Here is a 21,191-nt window from a genome sequence, read left to right as displayed (position 1 = left end):
TGAAATCCTGGTTTTCCTTCTGTTCAGTACATTTTTTCCTTCTCATCTTCAGTGGAACTGTTCAACAGTAATTACTGACAACACCTGGCTTTAAAATACAGGTGTGTCCCAGGAAAAGAACAGGAATTTTTTCCTTCAGAATATGTCTGCCTTGTTCTTCATTTCATGGCGTTGCAGATTTTGAGCACAGTAAATAAACATGGCCCAAGTGCCCTCCCTCCATCTAAACTGTTGCTGTTGCTCCAAGTGCTGCTATAGCTGCAAAAAGCATTGTGTTATGTAGATATCTCTACCTGGTATGTAGCTAGTAAAAACTTCATTTTAGAAAGAATCATGAGCAATTGCAAATAATGCAGTAGAGGTTCTGCAGATATGTGTAATTACGAGTTGAAAAATGACAAAAACAACCATCAGAATCCATTTTCCACTTACCTGCTTTAAAAAAATCTGGCAACACTGAGAGTAAAGGCCTAAAAAACTCAAAGTGGTACTCAAATTTTGTCTTTCTTTCAAAAAGAGATGTTTCCAAAAGGGAACCTTTGGGGTTTTCCAGTAACCTGTGTTTTTTTATTATCCCTATAAAAATGTGTTTAAAGGCAACCTATAATACATCCGAGACTGGATTTTTCTTGTGTTTGCCTTTGTCTAGAAATATTTCACCATTACCTTTAGAGAGAGCTTTAACATTCTTGTCATTTAACTACAAATGAAGATCCAATAGCCTCTCCTTCTAAAAGAGCAACATTCTCAATATTTCCCTGAAAGTTTAGTTTCCTGAACGTTTCAACAATATGTTTTACTCTTTTCTAACCAAGGCTATTTCTTCCCTCTGGAGAAATATAAAATAATAACAAAAACAAAAAAATGAAATGGCAAAATCTAAATGTTTCCTTCACACTTCTCTACTAATCATTACTCATATACACCAGAGGATTGCTCTTGAAAGTCTACTTTCATTGCATCTCTCAATTCCAAAAAATAAAAACACATAGGGGTAGCTAAACTGATAGTGATAGTAGTGTTTTAAAATTTGGACTACCATATGTGTCTAGTGGAAAAGGAAGAACAAATTAAATATAGATTACTCATCAAACATAACTGTAGCAAAATAAGGCCAAGAATTTTTACACTTTATTTTGAGTGACTTCTGTCATTAAATTTTGTGTATGATGGTTTGGATTTATAACAATTTCCCAATGAGTGGGTTTGAGATCATCAAATCTGTATGCAAATCCCATTCTTGTCATAAGAGACAGTGTTTTGGACTTTCAGGAGAGAGATTTTAATATCTTACTGTTCATATTGATATCCTGATACTATTCCTCTGGCACTGGGAAGTCTACTTGAGCAGTGAGATATCTAAGACTGTATGAAAAAGTGATTGCAGTTCAATGAGATGCAGAGAACAAAACCCAGACAAAAACATCAAAAAAACCCTTCTAGAACTGATTGTCTCATTCTAGAGTTCAGAACATTTAGTTTCTAGAATATACTTAACTCCAGCATGTAAAGGTGTATGCACACTTACAGAATGTTTATGCCAAATTCCTTTGGCAATTTTACAAGCTAAAAGACAAAGAGATCATCTTGATTAATATAATTTCAAGTTGCTTCTGAACTTATACAAATACTCAATTACTTCAATGACTTTACTGAAATCAAAAAATAGATTTTCAGTTTTGAGTTAATGTTTCTCTTGTTGTCTTAGAGTTCCCCAAGGGTTGTCCATTAAACTGAACTTCACTTCTTTTGAAACACAACCATATACAGACATATTGGATATTTATGAAGGATTAGGACAAAACAAGGTTTTAAGAGGTAAGTTTATTTTTCAGCTAATTATACTTTTCCATTAATAAAATCTAAGTGGTAAAATAAGAATTTTGAGGTATCAAGAGCTGCACATCTGTGTTCAAGAGTAAGACTGAATCTGTATAAAGTTACCATGTTAAACAATTAATCTCAATTGACCTGTCTGCCCTTTAATTTTACCAGATAAAGCCCTTATACATTATTATTAAATTTCTGCTTGTTTTCTAAGATCTTATTTAAAAGATTTTGATAACTTCATCAGCCTCATGGTCTTGTGGGGTCCATGTTTCATTGGAAATATATTGTCAGAAGATCCTGTAATATCACACACAGTACATAAAATGAAAGCATCTAAACTGAACTGGTGGGAGAAGTGCTTTGAAGCTTTCTGAAAATCTTTACAAGTATGGCATGGTTTTCCTCAGATCTTGAAATACTGATGATACCTTATCTCTGTCTCTATATTCTACTCTGAAAACTGGGATTGTACCCATTTTTCACAAGACTCAGTCTACACAGCTGAATCCCATCAGAGGTGGAAAACATATTCTGAAGACAGACTATAGGAAGATAAATCAGAAAGATATATTATTATTTATAGTTATTTTTGGAAATAGGTAGAGAACTGGAATGAGAAATGGTAAAAGACTGGCTGATATTGGTGGATATGAGAGAAGAAATATGCAGAATATTCATGTCAGCCAAACAGCAAAATGCTTCAAGGGTTTGAAGTTATTGTAGCAGAATATCAGGGAAACCATTCCTTAAGACTCAATAAACTAATCCACTGTGCTTTCATGACAACACTGGAAATTTTAATGTGCATGTGATTATTTTCTCTCTCACTGTATGTTTTTTAAATTTGTTTTCAGCTTCTCTGTCAGGGACCAGTCTTGAAACAATTTACATTTTTTCTCATGAGGCTACAGCACAGTTTATGTCCGATTATTCAGAGAATTTGAATGGCTTTAATGCAACATACACTGCATTTAATGCAAGTGAACTGAACAGTAAGTGTTCCCTCTGTGTGTGTGTGTGTGTTTGTATTTTTGTTTCTTTTTTATCCCAAAATATTGATGAATCTACATTTTCAGTTTGAGAAAATGGAGGTGTAAAGGGAAGCAGCATTTTCTGGCCTCGGTCCAATAACTATATCACCTTTGAAACATTTCATACTATTTTAAAGATTCAATAAATTATTTCTGTAAGGCCATTCACAGGTTTACAATCCTGTACCTAGCAGTAGGGTGATGTCTGATAAAACTCATCTGTGTAAATAAAACAGTGTGTGCACCTCCATCAGATTTCTCAGCCAGTTTGTTCACTAATCAACACTATGAAATCATTGACCACAATATGTTTATTAAAAAAAACATTCAGAACAACATTTCAAAATAACTTTCAGGAAAATACCTACTTCAGTAAACAGGCGTTAGGAAGTCTGGATGAGGTAAATCTACAGCGACAACAAAATGCAGCAATATGACTCATGCTTTGGTAATTGGATAAGTGAAGGCTTCTTTAGCTGCTAAATTTGGAGCAGGAGGTGATCAGGGAATGTGGCTGGGTGGGATATGCTGCAGAAAGCATCCAGAGGGGCCAGCAAGTTCCTGTCATGTGGAAGCCCTGCCTGGCCTGCATTTCAAGTCTTCTTGGATAGACACTGAAATACGAGAACAAAAGTGATCAAGGTGCTACAGCAAACCCATGTGAGCAAAGAAGGAGCAAATGAAAAGAAAGGGGCATCCCAGGGGCATGGAGCACAGCACTCTGCCCTAATGGTGAGCCCTTTCTGCTGGAGTAGTCCAGGCCTTGGTGAAGAAAAGAGGAAAAGAGGGATCAGAAATAAAGGTTGGTGAATGAGTGCAAGAGCATGTAAGGCTACCCTTCAAAAATAGTGTTTTATTAACAAGTACAAACATCTATTTGAGTAATTTTCTTGCATTCCATAAAGAGGAAATTAAGTCTCTGTTGGGTGGTTTACAAACCAATGTTTAAAAATTTACATTGTTCATCACTCCTTCCTTTGCAATTCTGAGAAAATAGTATCTCTGTCATCTTTATTTACTAGAGGTCCTTATTCACAGATTATGAGAAAATCAATTGCACTTTTGAAGACAGCTTTTGTTTCTGGATACAAGATTTAGATGATGATTCAGACTGGGCCAGAGTTCAGGGTCCTACCTTTCCCTTGATGAGTGGTCCTGAATTCGATCATACATTTGGCAACTCATCAGGTAAGATCAAAAAAGTGGCTTGAAGATTAAAGGAAAAACCTGATTCAGCTTATATCACTGCATTATAGATTCTTCATAGTGGTATTACTAGGGTGTCATATTATTCTGCCATAGAAATGTCAGGGCTACCAGACAAAATGTTTTATGCTAGTGATTACAATCTTGTGGAAATATACCAAAACTAAATGAAAAAAATAAAAGAATAGGTAAAATTATCTAAGTGTGAGGACTGAAAATTTCTATGCTATTTTTACAGCAAAATACCTTATCTCAGAAAGGAATTTCTATTGGGCAAAAACCTAGGTGTTTAATTTGAGGGAAAAAAAGTATAATTGCATTATGAGGCAAATCACTTCTGTTTCATCCTTCTCTACTCCTGACATCCTCAAGGTTGCCACAAAATAATTTTGATTTAAATAAAGTTGACCTGCAGTTTACAAGGGACATCTGTCTCCCCATTTACTGCACAGCAAACACACCAACTGTGCCACACACACAAACACTCCAGTAACAGTTACAGTTCAATAACTTAATTGGAAGAGTGGTCATGTCAAAAGTGGAATTTATTTAAAGAGACAATACTGATAGAAGTCAGATTTTGAGTGTATCATGAACCCTTATATGAGAATTAGACTCCGTAAGTTTTTCCTGTTTCAACAATAAAACCAAACAATCATTTCCTCAGCTGATTTTTCAGTCCACCTAAAACCAGATAAAATGCAAATTGAATTTTGCAATGGTTATATGTATTCTATCCAAGAGCTACGTAAAACTTATTCAGTGACAAATAAGTGGAAAAATTGCAAATTTTCTGAAAAAAGTTACTCCCGGGAAAAGAAAAATAGTATTCTGCACTTTATGAGATAGAAATTATTCTTCGCTCTCTGAGTAAATGCACATTTTCTAAACAGTCTTCAGAACTGTTTTGTCTTCCCACTCGGCTCCTCGAATGCAAATCAGATGAAGGAATGTAAAATTTGTTTAATAAAACACTTGGCAATGATTCCTCTCACTCAAAAATGTTTGTCTATTTTAGGTGCTCTCTGTTTCCCTGTACCACATCTAAGCTGACATATATATATATGTGTAATGTTACTATTGTGTTGTATATTTAAATTTCTGTGACCTGTATTTTGAGTAAATTGCATTAATATCAAGCTGTTACATTCAGTGAAACTCTTTTTTTGTTTATTCTGCTCTTGAAAAGTAAAGACCTTAATACATATTCAAAAATTGATTCTGAATGCTTAGAGAATTGATGAAATAGAGAACTTTCCCTCTGACTATAGGAAACAGTTTAAGTTAGACACCATGTATATTTTAGTGCATGCTCTCTAAGTCAACAGAGGAAATTAAAGGCCTGGTTCAGATTTCAGATTCATTTTCAAGAATTTTAGCCTCCCAAATGAAAAAAACTAGATAATCTGGAAGTATAAATAACAGAATACAATGTATGTAATATAATTAATATAATTATAATTATATTCATTTGAAAATTCTATAAATATAATATTTGAATATATATGTATTAGATAGATAGAAGAAAATATAATATTACACCCATGATTTGACTAAAGCAAGAATTTTATTTTAAAGCTGTCTAAGTTTGCGTTTCTTATGACAAATCCCAGTGCTTCTGCGGCCTGGCCTCATATTGCAACAAGAGGTCCAAATTCCCAGCTGCAACAAATTAGCTCAGAAAAAGCTACAAACTCAATTTCACAAGTAAAAGGGGGTTTTGTTTGTTTATAAAGCCTCACCTTGCTATAAAATATTCACATCATCATTCTGTCATCCTCTCAACATACAATCCATACTTCCCATTGTCATGTGGATACAAGTTATGAAAATATCGGGAAATTAATTCTTCTGCAAAATCACCAGCAATATCAAACAGGAAGACATTTGTATAAACCCAGGAGAATTTCTGCCTTCACTGAATATAGGGCAGGACTCCCACTGACTTGAAAAGCACTAGGTTCCCATTGCTTATCTAGTATTGAGTATCCAAGCTTAAAAGCTCAATTTAATATGCCATTGACTGATAAATATATCTTGGGATAATCAATCACATTTACTGTGTTGGGAATCTTCCAAATCACGCAACACTATCTGTGCTTGATGTTATTCTAAATGTAAAAACTCTAGTTCAATAAGTAACAACACTAAAAAGAAAGTTCTTCTGTCCTGGCTAAAGTGTGATCATTATCTTGCAGGATTTTATATTTCAACACCCATCGGACTTGGATTCAGAGAAGAGAGAGTCCGGATCCTGAGTTTGCCTTTGGTCCCTTCAGATACATATTGTCTAAGCTTTTGGTATTGTTGCATAATCCCTAAACCTGTATTTTGTCTAAGAATGTACCCAAAGAGCTTGCTTTCATGAAAAATATTAATCCCACTCAGTGTGCCAGCAACGCCAGCCTGGTCCTGTTTGGATTTCCACAATCAGTCTCAGCTCCAGGCCTGAAGTTTAATTCCTTCATAGTTTGACTTTTGCAGTTAGCTATAATGTATTTTATTTTTCACCCTGCATGCAATATTCATTTCTACACAAAAATAATATTAAGAATCCCTGAAATGTTTTTTGTCATGAAGCTTAGCTAGGCCTCCACAATTCCAGGTGTAATTTAAACATACAATTAATATTATTTTCATGCTTGCTTCAAATTAATCCTAATTTCATAAAACACTATAATATAAAAAGTGAGACATTTTTTAATGGAATTTGACTTTGTTCTAACAATACCAAAATGCTTTTCCCCCTCTAGGTATTTCATGTATGGTGATAATGTTTACCGTTTTAGAGTTCGCATAAGTGATGAGCATGGTCAGGAAAAGACCATTTTCGAGAAAGAAGGAAACTATGGAAACAACTGGAATTATGGACAAGTAACTTTAAATGAAACATCTGATTTTAAGGTTTGTTAAGCTGCTTTCTTTTTCTTTTTTCATTTATTTTAGCCAAACTGTTACCACTTTTCTGTGAAATGAACCCAAAACTCCACTCTTCCAAAGGTATCATTAGTATCATTTAATAATGCATGCTATCAAATAAATATTAGCATGCAGAAGATTGGAATCCCCATTTGAATTCTCACAGGCCCTTTTCCTACTCTTGAATTTAAAGTATTGAAGTTTCAGAAAACAGGAAACCTGACCATTGTCAAGGAAAAATTAATGCTATCATGAGAGCTTTCCACAAAACAAAAGTGTTCAAAGCCTATCAAAATCTGCTGTGGAATATAAAATCTCAATAGTGAGGGTGATCTGAAGCACTTGGCCATGAGAAGATTTAAACTGAAATTGCTTCAGATTGTGAATCACTGTTTTCACTAATTACTTATTAGAGTAATCCACTGAAAGTGTGTTGCAGATGGAAGTGGTTTTGACATCACATGATGAACTTACTCATCTGTAAAAAAAAGGAGGAGATTTACTCCAGACAATTCTTTCAGCACCTATCTTTTGAAAACAATTTCTTTTTATAGGTATTTGGGATGGTTTGCCCTGCTACAGTAGTTTTGATTGATTTCTGGCAAGCACTGCTAGAAAGGTACATTTAACATCTCAGGAAATAAATGCATCTGTGACCTGGTTGCATCAGATTTCCAGGAAATATGTAACCACGTATGATCTCAAGAAGATTGCTATACCTAACTGTATTTCATCATCACTAATTCCTTGTTTGCAGGATTACTTTAAATATGTAGATATTAAAGAATTAAATTCATCATTTAAATGAAGAAGCTACTACATTCCTTAGAATGAGCCACTCAGTTTGCGTAGTGCTGTTTCATTTTCTGAGGAATTCTGTCTCATCCCCAATGCCTTCCCCTTAGTGTAGAACCAGTGTAGATTACAGTGGAAATAAGAGAATTCAAGAAAAGACAGAATGATACAGCACAGGAAGCTGTAAATGATAAAATTCTATTTTTTTTCCTGAATTCAGGTTATTCTTGATGCCTTTAAAAGGAGTGGTCCCAGTGATATTGCCGTGGATGACATTGGCCTGACGAAGGGAAAGTGTAATGAAAACAATTACGTAGAGCCAACTGCGAGGCCAACTGTTGCTACCACCCCTTTAGTTCCTAGTAAGTAAACACTAAATCACTGTTGATTTCCTATTGCTGTATTTGTGTTTGAGTGGGTCAGAATTTTCAACCTCAGTTTAATAAAAACCTCTCATCAGCATTATAAAGTTATTTTCAGGGTAACATGCTAAGATCGAGTTCCATGCCTCTCCAGACAGGTTGGACAGCTTGATCCAGACCCTTCCAGCTGCAGAGTATTTTAGAGGAAAGCACAGAGGTTTAAGCTTCCCCAAAACATCCCTGTTTCACAGAGCTAAGCAGAAAAAAATCACAGCAAAAAAGAGAGAAAATACCTGTAACCATCCTTATAAATCTGGATAACTTACGTAAAAGAGATAAGAAAGTTTTTATATGATGTTGAACAAGTCCAAGCACATTCAAAGCAAAAACCAATATAAACAGAACTTGTGGAAAAATCATTAATATATCTGATGAGGCTTGCTTTGTAATTTATTCTGAAAGTGGATGAAGTTTTGGAAGAAAAAAAAGTTCTACAAAAGGCCTATTCATACCTCAATGATGAGGGTGTTCAAATCATTAAAACAAGCACTGAGAATGTTCCAGGACTGCCTCTTATTAGATTTACTGTGCCTTTCAAAACACAGCTGGTTTCTCTCTTGACAACATATAGTAAATAAAAATGGTCTAAAATTAAAATAATAGTAAGACTGTTCACATTGTATTCATGTCGAAACACTGTATACTAATGTTAGTATTTGTCAGTTATTATTTTATTATTTTATTTATTATTTTATTAGTATTATGTGTTAGTTATTATAAATGTTACTGAATACTAGTATCATTCTCTCAAATCTGTCACCTCCAAATCTACTGCATCAGGACAGGTAAGAAAAAACCTTCTAAATGTAAGAAAAAAATGATGTTTTAGAGCTCCATCATGAGACACGTGGAGGTAAAGTTCAACAAGGTGTGTCTGTCAGGTGTGCCAAATTAAATTTTAATAACAGTAGTAATTTCAGTCACAGTTTCTCAAAATGAGTTTTGGAACTCAATAGCAGTTTTTATTACAGTAATTTTGGGGAGAGATGTTGATGGCTGCCTGCAGCCGACCTTCAGGTGCTGTGGGTAAACACACCTCACAAGTTAGCACCAGTCTAATGATTAATGGTAGAATAGCCCTGTGGTAAATAGTAGCTGAGTGCTTCTGAAAAACACCAAAGGAATATCAAACTATAGACCCAGTGGTCAAGAAATTTTAGCATTCAAAAAAGGGACATGATAATATGTCTTATAATTCCTTATGAAAGAGATTAAAGAGGTCCATGATACATTAGGGCAGTCTAAGCTGTTGCTGGGGAAAAAATAACATGTTTTCATAATTTTGTTGGGACATGCTACCACATGCTATCTATAACCTGATAAAAAAAATACAAACAAATGTTATCAATCATCTTCAAAGAAGTCTGAAATTACTTTGATGAATGTATACAAGCTAACTAACACTAATGATTTCACTACAAATATCACATCCATAAAAAAGACATAAAAGTATTTTAGCTGAGGCAATTTCCTTCACTAAAATTAGAGCTTCAGTACAAGTCACTGGCATCATTCACAGTGCCACAAAAGCTTCTTGAAACGTAAAAAAAGGATATTTTTGATGGTAGCATGGGGAAGCTGGATTTGCTTTGGTCTTTTGCACAAGACTGTCACCTCACACTTTCATCTAAAACAAAGATTGCTTTCATCTTCATGTTAATTTATAACCTGTCTTTTAACACAAACATTGGTGTGGAAAAGACAGTGTGCATTCCACATTTAAGATAGGTATGTCAATATAAACTGAAGTTTTGGCCAAAGCATAGAGATACAGGTCATATATCATTTCTAAAATGTTGAGAAAATCATCTGTTGTGCTCAACCAAGATTGTTGGTATTGATTACTATTAGGTTCTCTAATGAGTAACATCTGTATGAATAACTCCACATGAATTTGTTTAGAGATCACATTTTTGAAACATAATTTCAAGACATGAATAAATTCCATTTCTTCTCTCATTTTTCCATGCTAGACAAAAATCACTACTAATGTGACTTACATGTAGTCAACACCAGATCAGATTTCACATGCCGTAATATCCCATTGAAAAAAACAATGTAATCTTTATCTGTTGTTCATGGTATTTATAGAAAATAATCCTCCTTGTGAGCCATATGGCCAAAACATCATATACTTATTAGTTGGGATGAGATTGTTAACAGATCCTTTTCCTTTCCAAGAGTTCAGCTTTTATAGCCAGGAGTGATTCAGTGAAATAGAAAGTTCTAGGAAATGGCTGTTGTGAGGAAGTTCAAATTTTTTCTTGGTTTTGGGGGTTTTTGGGTTGTTCTTTTTTTGAGCTTTCTCACAGTGGGATTCAATGGTCAGACTTTTTAGGACTTGTAGATTATGCAATCTCCAACGAAGGGGCTCAGAGTGTGAGATGCTGTCATACATCATGGCATCCAAATTTGAGCCACAAGGGGGGGGGGGGGCAGGAGAGAGTTAAACTTTAGCCAAAGTCTGAGAGTTAAAAATAAATAAAACCCAGCTATTTTAATTCAAGGAATTAAACATAAATAATCCCCAAAATAAAGAAGGTAAAGCTGGTTTGCTTTAACTACTATTTCCTGAAGCAAGCGGAGGAGCACTGTTTATTTTTGAACTAAGTAATTGTGAGCAGCAAAAGCAGGAAAACACCAAAGTTCATTTTCATGGTTCATTCAGTCTTTCTGATGGCTAAAATGAAAATAAATATTTTCTCAATAAAAAGTAAACATTTTGAACATGAAGTTGACATATTTCGCATGTAAACCACTATCAAAATTATATATTGAAACAGAATATTGAATATATAAAGTACAGTTAGTTGTGTCCATGTTGTGAATTCATGTATATGTGTGTACATATATTTACAGTATTTGTTTTTACAGAAATTTTATTAATTTTTACCTGTAAGTACATATGCATCTTTATGACAAAGGTATTTCCTACTAGAACCATTGTTTTAAGGAAAAAACAAATGACTGTTTTAACCACTGACAAGATTTAGCTATTAAAGGTTTTGGGGTCCTGAAGAAAACAAAGTAATGGTATAAGGGGTTTGTGGTCTTTTGCTGAAAGTTTACTTGCCAGATGACAAAAAGAGCTTTAGATTTGAGTATCTCTGGTGATGCTGCAAGAATAATTTGTCCACCAAAAGAGTGGTCAGGCATTGGAAGGGGCTACGTAGGGAGGTGGTGGAGTCACTGTACCTGGAGTTACTCAGGACATGCCACTCATGGTCTAGTTGACAGGTCCTGATGGTCCTGTTGATCAGTCAAAGGCTGGACTCAATGATCTCAGAGGTCTTTTCCAGCCCTAATGATTCTGTCATTCTACAATTGATCAGATAACAAGAAAGGCATACAAGCAAAGTGCATGAATTGGTTATATTTGGGGGCCTCTCTTATTCTCGACATTTCCTAGCTTTTTTACTAGCTTTTTACTGTACTAGTAAATGAGACAGATGACTGTATCACATTCTTGTCTTCATATTTCTGTCATGGGTATCATGTGCAGACCAGTAATCATGAAAATTACGTTTACAAATTATTGATGTTCCAGCAGATTGAAAAATTAAGACAGTAGGTTAATTATGTTCTTGAAATGTTCTCTTTTTCAGCTGACTGTGGAGGGCCGGTTGAACTCTGGGAGCCAAACACTACATTCAGCTCTGAAAACTTTCCAAGCAATTACCCTAACTTAGCTCTTTGTAAGTTATACTTTTCCAAATCTGCAGGAGAAGTTTAACCATATAAAAACAGAAATACTCAATCTGTTTTCCAACTCAGATGCTGTCAGACAAAAAAAGAAAGATCTAAGGTATATACAGTGGGACCTTTTAACTGCATTCTATATGGTACTAAGAGGAACCTAAGGAACACGTGCCAGCTGATTAAAAAGGGATGAAGACAACTATAATCCAATGGAATGGGCCCAGACAGGCCAATTCTATCCTGCCCATTAATGTCAAATGTCTTTATGTCAATGCAGCAGCACTTACATAAGGTAATGAAAGTCCCCATTTTCCAGTAACCTGGTGTATTTGCCAGGGAAGTACCATCACTTCTGCTGTTAAATAGCTCAAGTTTTTTAGAAACAAAGAGTATGTGCATGCATTTTGTAAAGAATCCTCTCTTCATTGAATGTTTCTTAACATAGTAATGAGAAGACTTTGTTATTCTTACTGACATTACTTGGTATAGATTAAACAAGAGCCAGCAAAAGTGAATGCTTCAAGGTGGTCCAGTATGTCTTGTTGATGGATAAAGCAAGGAAGAAAGCTTTGTCATTGCTTCTTAATGAAATTTTAATTATTTATTCCTTCAATCCTGGGGAATTGTGCTGGGATGGTAATCATAAGAGTTTTAATTTTGTGTTTCTCTTGAGATAAGGCTCACATTTCCAGGATTCATTCCACAAGTTCCCAAATGAGATTGCTGCTAGTGAGAAAATACTTCTCACTCCATGAAATTTATTTCTTTTACTTTCTTCACAAGATTTCCATAGTATCCACACTTAGATTAACTATGAAAAAGTATAGGCTAAACAGAAGCAAAGAGCTATTTAACTTGAAAGACAGGCTTCTGTGACTGATTGTAAAAATTATTTTACTATGAAATGAGACCTAAGTGACAAGACTATTTGTCACATTGTCACAGTCAGAAAAGAATGAGCTTTACTGCTTTGGGGAAACTAACAGCTGACATGAATGATTAAAAACACATGTATATGTGTTGTAGAAGCCCAAAATTAGTTTTCAAAAATGTTTTAAAAATGAGAAATTACAGCATTTTGGATCTTGACAGCTTTTAAATACAAGATTTAAGCGTCTTCATTTCTTGGGTGATTATCAACAATTTAGGAGATTTTTTTTTCCTCGCCAAAGCCCTTCAACATGAAAATGGCAGAGTAAATGTAACTACTGAAAAGGTGATTTGTGTGTATGTGTGTGTTACTATTTTCCAGGTGTGTGGTACTTGAATGCTGAAAATGGAAAAAACATCCAACTTCATTTTCAGATTTTTGATCTGCAAAGTATTCAGGATGTGGTTGAAGTCAGAGATGGCAGAGGACCAGATTCCTTACTTTTGGGCAAGTAGCAGCAGTGGGTACTAAAATGAATGTAATCAGGCAGCTGGAGAAAACTGATGGATATAATATCAAGCAAATCAAATTCCTCTCATTTCATTCACATTTTTTGGGCCTCAGAAATTCAGATGGAAAATTGAGAAAGCATACTCTATGTGACATCAGGTTTCCAAAACATTTGCACACACTCGGCTCTCCATGCAATCCGTGTGAAATTAACTTCTCAGTAAATCAGACTGTTAACATGTGTGGACAAACACATGGATAATCCCTTAGCTGAACCTTATAATTCTATACTGATTAGTCAAACCTGGTGTTGGGGTCTGACCATGGCAGTCTGATAGCTGTTAGGTTTGGGGGACCAGCCACATCCCTATGGTGGCAGCATTTGCTTTTGAACCCAAAACATTTTGAAATATATTTGAACAGAATAGGTTGAATGTACTCATGTTTTCCTGGTGAATAGCTGTCTACACAGAGAAAGGCCCACTGCCAGATGTCTTCTCTACAACAAACCAGATGACAGTGATCCTCCGGACGGACGAGTCTACAACAGGGAAGGGATTTCTTGCAAACTTTACTACTGGCTACCATTTAAGTAAGCATCTGAACCTTTGTATTTGAGAAGTTATACCACTGGCCAAACATATTTCAGAAAACGTGGAGATTGTGAAGTGACTCTCAGCACTTGCTCAGTAGAAAAATGCAAATGTTAAAGAGAAAAAGGCTGGTTATTCGTCTGTGGTTTATATTTCCTGACATGAAAAGTGATGGGTTTGTATCTTAGTGTAATTGGATTAACGTCTAAATCATGGGCAACTCTGTGATGTTATGTGGAAAATTGACTCAGTATTTTGACCAAAAAGCAATATTTTCAGATGTTAAGAGGAAAAATACTAACTATCCCCTATAAAAACCCCAGGAAAAAACATCGCTTTGTGAATCATTTCAGGGTGTAATTAAAGCGTGTTTAAATGCATTTGTGAAATATTTACTATTGATGACATGATCTAGGAGAGAAAACTGTATGTGGTAACTGTAATCAATATGTGCAAAATGGTCCTTTTTGCATCTTTAAAAATTTGATCTTCAGTGTGTGAATAATCTGAGTCTTTTAGATATTTGGACAGCAGTGTTACTGGTTCCAGCCAGATCCATTCTGAAAGGCTCTTGATTTTCTTGGGGACTGCAATTAGTCTTGTCACTCAGCAATCAACTCTCCAAAATATGCAAAATGAATCATTTTGCATAATACAAATTACATGGAACACTAATATGCTTAGCAGGACAAATAATTATACTAACTGTAGGGCAAACCTTCACTGAATTAATTAGAGGTTTTGTATTTCTTCTATGGAAGTCTGACAGAAGAAACACAGAGAAAGAAAAATCAGTATGTATTAAGAGATGTGTAAAGTACCATTAACTTACCTGAACAGAAAGTCAACAAGAATCTAGGTTCTTTTTCTTACTTTAACTCTCAGAAATGGCAAGTTTCTCCCAGCTTGCTTAGCCAGTGGCAGATTTTTATGGATTCACAGAACTACTACTACTACTACTACTACTACTACTACTACCACTACTACTACTACTACTACTACTACTACTACTAATAATAATAATAATAATAATAATAATAATAATAACATTCTTGATATTTTTTTAATCTTCACCTCTGGTCTACATTTGTAAAATTAACTCTGTTTAATCCTATTGTGCATGACTGAGGTGTTAGTTTATATGTCCGTATGACAATTTTGCTGCTTCTTCTTCTGCCTTCTCTCTCACATTTGTTCAGTCCAACAACTCTCTGCTTTTTTTTCAGCTGGTTCAGCATCTTTACTGGGCCAGCATTGCCCATATTTTGTAAAGTGAAAATTAAGCTTAGCAAGGCAGAATTCTCAAAGTGGCAATTGCCAGTTCTGATTAAATATATTAAAAAAGTTCCATTTGCAAAAGGATTATGCTTATTCATGATCTTTGCAGCCAAAGGACAGAGACTAATATCATTAGCATTCAGGCCTAAGGATAAATGGATTGTCAGTAAATAAATTAACTTCAGAAGAAAAGCAAATTTTTCCTTGTATTTTATTTTTTCTATGAAGTGTTCTTTTTTTAAAGTAAGAATTATTTGAACAGAAATAATTTTTGGCTGTATGCAATATAATAAAAACACTGTCAAGAACTAAGTTCTGTGAAATATCTATCATTACTTATGGACATTGAGCGTGTGAAAATCTGGTTCAAGCCTTTTATAAACCATATTCTTCTGCTTCCATTTGATACAGGCCATGCTGATTGAGGAATGAATCATTTTATAGGAATATTAAAAAATCAGAAGTAAAGCAATTATCTTGCTTTAAATAAGACTTCTAGATAATTACATATATAATAATGTCAATAAGCCCAGGAAGGTAAAAGAAACAATTTTTGATAGAATTTAAGTTTATGACTGTAATACAAATGAAGCCATTAAGAATACACTTTGGCCACATAAAGAATTATAACTTTACTCTCTCCCTTATTTGCTTTAATTGTAGAACTGAATCTGAAGTAGCTTAATCCTACTTTTATGATTGCTTTCCTCTTTCATTCTGTTTACTTTTGTCTCTTACCTAACAGGTCCCAGAAGTAGGCTCTCAGCTCTCATTGTCTCCTTTTTCATATGCTTGGCTTGACAGAGTTTATGGTCTCTAAAATTTGTGCAAATGCTGAACATTTGAAATTTCAAATCTTTAGTCACTTTTGACAGGATTTGACTTTTCACTCCCATGTTTTATCACTTGCAATGGAACACTACTAACTGAGCAACTATAACTAGAGCAGAAGCTACAAGGCAAAGTACCACAAATTTTATTCTTGATTAGCTTATATTTATCTGAAAATTATTTTGAAAGAGGGATGGATGGAAATGGAAAGAAAAGGAAATCAAAGGCTCTCCATAGTATCTGCACAGTTTTCTCCAGGTGAACTTTAAGATCTTCTGCGGGCATCAACCTTCCTCACAGCTACAGATTAATTTTCCACTCTTGTTTCCCATCAGGGCCTTGCACAATTGATGAGCATCAGTGTGGTAGTGGGAAATGCATCCCATTGCACAACCTGTGTGACAAAGTACCTCAGTGTGAAGATGCCTCTGATGAAGCAAAATGCAGTAAGTTTTCCTTCGTACAAAGAAATCATAGAATAATTTAGGCTGGGAAAGACTGTTAAAATCATCAGCTCCAACCATTAATCCAGAGCTGCCAAGATCACTGACAAACCATGTCCCTCAGTGCTACACCTACATGTCTTTTAAATTCTTCCAGGGATGGTTACTCCACCACTTTGCAGGTTGACATCCTTGACAACCCTTTTGGTGAAGAATTTTTCCTAGTTTCAAACACAAGCCATGCATATTTGACAGTAATTGCCTAGGAAAACAGCCACAGAACCTCAGCTAATATAGAATGCTGCAGATGCAGGCAGGCCAGTTTGCACAGCAGTGTCTCGCTGAGTTTGTCAGGGCCAAAAAAATAGTCACTTTTCTGAGACAATGTATGGAATCTCGTCAAGAACTCTGGAAAAGTAGGAAGCTCCTCTGTGCTGAAAACTGTAGTTGTTTATAATGGTCTCAAAATTAAATGAAAACTCAACACCTGCTTCTGTATTCATTTTGTATTTCCAAGTTCTACTTGGTTTTGCTATAATTTGTAATTAACTTTGCTCAGTTTCACAGCAGTAAGAATTCTGCAGTGAGGGGTAGAGAATAAACATGTTCTTGATGGAAATTCCCAAATAGTTTTGTGGGTGTGAAGCCAACTATAATAGATGGCACCCTCCAGCCCATCTGGACCCCAAGGGGTGAATGGATGGCACACATTCAAAAGCAGCATACGTTGTTCACTGCTATTCCTTTCTTCTCTGGTGAAGTGGTTCTGTCCAAAATGCATGTGCACAGTATATTAATTCATTTCACATAGCAGGGAAATAAGATTCTCAAAAACAATAATTTAAATATAAAACTAATGCTAAAATTATGTTTGGTCTAGCACAGCACTTAAACTGCTCCTTCAGACAATCTGCTTTGGAGAACTAATGGAAGATTTAAAAGTGGTCTTTAAGCTTAGAAAATTTCCATTGTTTTAAAGATATGTTTTTAGGTATGTGCTTAGAGTCCATTGATTTCAACATTATTTACATGCATATATATAAAAATATACATGGCATATGTAAATACATGCAGATAGATAGATGAAGACACAAATTCACTCCTCAAATTAGTGTCATTGGCTATTTTATTGCAAACATATTCCTCCCTTAAAATGTATAAAATAAAATTCACTTCAGATTCTTCTTAAGCAGAGAAAACTTGATATTTTTCTTCCAGTCATTGCTGAAGAAGATCTGAACAAGGTAACCATCATCTACATTAAGACACTGTACATTTTCCCAAATATTTATTTTGCCACTGATTGTCTATTACTTCATGACCAATTACCTCACAGGAAAAGTCTGGGAGACTTGTTTCCAAAAACCCATTTAATCCAAACTTTGTCTAAATCTATGTCTTAAAGCAAAATGAAAATTCAATTTGAAAATTCACATTGAGTCTTTCCAGTTTCAAAAGCCTTGCTCATTTTCCTGAAAACAATTTCAATGTCTTCTCAGAAGTGGCAAATAAGACAAACCATCTTTTCAAATCCCCCAACTTCTGAAACTTCCAGGGGCAGCAAAGAAATGCCAAGATTCTAAAAAATGTATGATATCTGAAATAAGAAGTTGTTGGACCTTCAATGACTTTATCATTCCTTACCAATAATGTATTTAGAGAAGCACATGGATCTGATAAGGAGAAAGGAAAAGGTGTTATAGTTCAAGTTCTCTCAAAAAGAGAGGTGTCAAAAATAATTTGGAGAAATCTTGCAGTGCACACAATTCCAAGATGTTTAAGAAGCTCAAAAACTTTATTTAATTTAACCTAATATTTACCATTTATTAATCACTGTATTTCACCTCTTTCATTCATGCACTCTAGGTCACAGAGGAATTTCTAAAAAATCTAAATTTTTTATTTACTATTGTGGATACGCTTTGTGAAAGTATTTTGGTGGAAAAAGGTTTCCTGGACAAGATTTTTTTTAAAAAAATATTTTGGTAGCCAATAAATGTCAATGCATTGCATACTTTTCTCTACTTCACAATGGCAAAACCTGTCATCTGCCTGAAATGCAGCTGTAGTTGCTAAAATGTAAATGACACTCTGTTGACTTTAATATATAAATTTACTATTTTAAATATTAATGATTTAATATTTAATATTATAAAATATAAATTTAATATTATATAAAAAAATCTTATTTTAAATACATGTGTATACATGCAATTCTCTTGGCCTTACAGTCCAACTTCCTTCATCACTATGCCAATAGCATAAGACTTTTAACCAATAAGTAAATGAGTTTCTGAATTTCTGTTCTGAATAATTCCTTTTGGGGAAAAGTTTTTATAAAAGGACTGGTTTTCAATGGGCTTTTTATTATTAGTGTGAATGTTTTAACTAAAACTGCAATGAAAACAGTGAAAACTCATAGCAATCTATTTTTTTTTCTCAACACTCATTTTAACCTTATTTCCAGTCAGTATTACTGAGCATCATGAAGATAAAGCTTCACTCATTATTTGGAAACTATATAATGCTGACTAGGAAAAAAATGCATTGTTTAGACTTGATGGAAAATGTACTGTTTATTGTCTATTTCTGAGACATTTGCAAAATACAAGGTATGAAACTCTCCTGTGGCAGAAATATAGGAAATAACAATAGTGTTTCCTTCCTTTGGGAACACAACATCCTGGAGATGCTGGGTTTATTGCCTCCATAATGAATTTTAACTTTTTTTGTGTTCTTCATCGACAATAATTAATTTCTTTACATTGCATTTCTGTTTGCCTGGGGTTGGGGAGGAAAGTGGTTTGCCACCTATCTAAAATGCTTCTGCCCATTTTGTTCTCCAGTGAGATTACTCAATGGCTCTCTGAGCACTGAAGGGCTGGTACAGGCCAGGATTGGGAAGATGTGGCATCTGGCATGTGCAGATGATTGGAGTGGAGAGATCTCAGAAAGTGTTTGCCAGCTGTTGGGGTTGGGGTGAGTGATAAATATTCATTGTCCTTTGTAACTTGTTTGCAGATTTTTTGAGTGTATATTGGCATTTTCCTCCTCATTTTACTGGTGTACTCTCCAAAAAAATGGCAAATGTATCTGTCTCTGTCAAGTGGAGTACTTGGTGTGCCAACAAATTTGAAAGTGTGGCAAACCCTGTCTTGATGACACTCAGTACAGGATTGATGACTCTGAACATGTCAGGTTGGGCATGAGGATACATATTGGAGAACATTGGGAGAGTGTTGTGGATGCATCACTCTTTTATCACTTTGTGTCATCATCTACATCTTCACTTTCATAAGGATGGCTCAAGAGTAAAGCTGGAGCCAACAGCAGCCTTGGCTGCTCTGCTTTTGTAGTGCTGCTGCTCATTCCAAGTAGAGATAATCACTTGGATATTCTGCTACTGGGCTCCCAATACATTTTATAGCTCAGATCATTAGATCTGAGCTTTTGAGAGAGGAAATGGGATTTCTCTCGAGGTAGACTTAGAATAGGGAAGTATATGACAGAAAAACAGATTTGGCTTTAGTCACTGTTCAGAAGAATTTTCAGGGGAAACATGGGGATTGCTGAGTGCAGGGTGTTGCTCTTTTCAATCTATGGTAAAATTTATGGCCTAAATTTTGGCCTTACTTACATCATGTGCTACTCCACTGCCATCCACTGAATAATAATTAGCTTTCCTGCAGTCCTGAGGATTTTAGGGAATGTCACTCACCCAACTAATAATCAAACTAAATTCTAAGCTTGCCATTCATTATTTTGGTCTCTGACCAAAGAAAGATGCCTACAAGTCCCCTTCTGATAAATTAGTTGTAGCAATCACAGAGTTAGAATAACTTAGAAAATAACCAAGTGTTTTTTCAAAAATGCTTCCAATTGGATGAATGTCTGCTGGTTTGTTGGGTTTTTTACTTTTTTCCTTTGAGTAAGTACTGAGGTTACATAAATATGAGGTAGCTACATGCACAAATCCTGACTGTAATTTATGTATGCATGCATGTAAGAACATACTGTGTCCAAATGTGCTTCTTATCAAATACCTTTTCTTTTGAGTGGCCAGTGGTCTTTTTCCTGATTCTTTCTGCCCCTGCCCTGCCTCCTTTCCTTTCTGAACAGAAGTAATTTTGTGGTTTACTGATTAAATTGACATATTTGATAGTTTCAACAAACTTTGCTTTCCATGGTATTCTAACTTTTAACAATTACTTAATGCTTTTGTCCCCATTACATTCTGCAGCACTATCTTCCAGGTTGTCTCTATGAACTACTCAGGTGCACCTGCTAAAAGAGTTCTTATTAAGCTTCCTCGTTATTTCTTATTAATTCCATTTCTCAATTTATTACATATTCCTATTGTCAAGAAAAAACATTTTTAAATCTAACTTACATCACATTTTTGTAACCTGGGTGCTACTGCAGTTACAGCATAGGACAAAATTCTCATCTCTGTATGTCTATATTTATGTAAGTATTGATATATGAACAGGTGTATATATGTATGTATATATATGTAATTCCTGTGAGCATCACACTGCTCTGCTTTCCTTGGATCCTTCTGTAGCAGCATATTTGTTAATAACTGTCACCATATTTGTTACTAAATGGATGCCTGAAATAACAGTTCTTTAGTAGGCTGTATCTCATGCTCCTACGCTGAATTACAACCTAGAATCATGCCTTATTAGAAAGTCAAACTAAAATTCATCTAGGAAAATTTAGTTTCACTATTAATTGCTTATACATTTGCTAGTCTCACTTGC

General features: G+C 34.8%; 1 protein-coding gene across 1 annotated transcript in view; it reads left to right on the top strand.

Annotated features, from left to right (window-relative positions):
* TMPRSS15 (transmembrane serine protease 15) overlaps window positions 1–21,191 on the top strand; it is a 50,542-nt gene that overhangs the window by 18,371 nt on the left and 10,980 nt on the right. The window contains exons 11-21 of the mRNA XM_058841991.1: window positions 1,709–1,818; window positions 2,685–2,822; window positions 3,900–4,049; window positions 6,266–6,368; window positions 6,821–6,971; window positions 8,002–8,143; window positions 11,809–11,898; window positions 13,155–13,280; window positions 13,744–13,875; window positions 16,321–16,431; window positions 19,275–19,407. Of these exons, the coding sequence (XP_058697974.1) occupies window positions 1,709–1,818; window positions 2,685–2,822; window positions 3,900–4,049; window positions 6,266–6,368; window positions 6,821–6,971; window positions 8,002–8,143; window positions 11,809–11,898; window positions 13,155–13,280; window positions 13,744–13,875; window positions 16,321–16,431; window positions 19,275–19,407 (1,386 nt within the window). The remainder of the gene's footprint in view (window positions 1–1,708; window positions 1,819–2,684; window positions 2,823–3,899; window positions 4,050–6,265; window positions 6,369–6,820; window positions 6,972–8,001; window positions 8,144–11,808; window positions 11,899–13,154; window positions 13,281–13,743; window positions 13,876–16,320; window positions 16,432–19,274; window positions 19,408–21,191) is intronic.

Source organism: Poecile atricapillus, chromosome 1, assembly GCF_030490865.1.
Source record: "Poecile atricapillus isolate bPoeAtr1 chromosome 1, bPoeAtr1.hap1, whole genome shotgun sequence".
Lineage (NCBI taxonomy): Eukaryota > Metazoa > Chordata > Aves > Passeriformes > Paridae > Poecile > Poecile atricapillus.
This window is presented reverse-complemented; position numbering and strand designations above follow the sequence as displayed.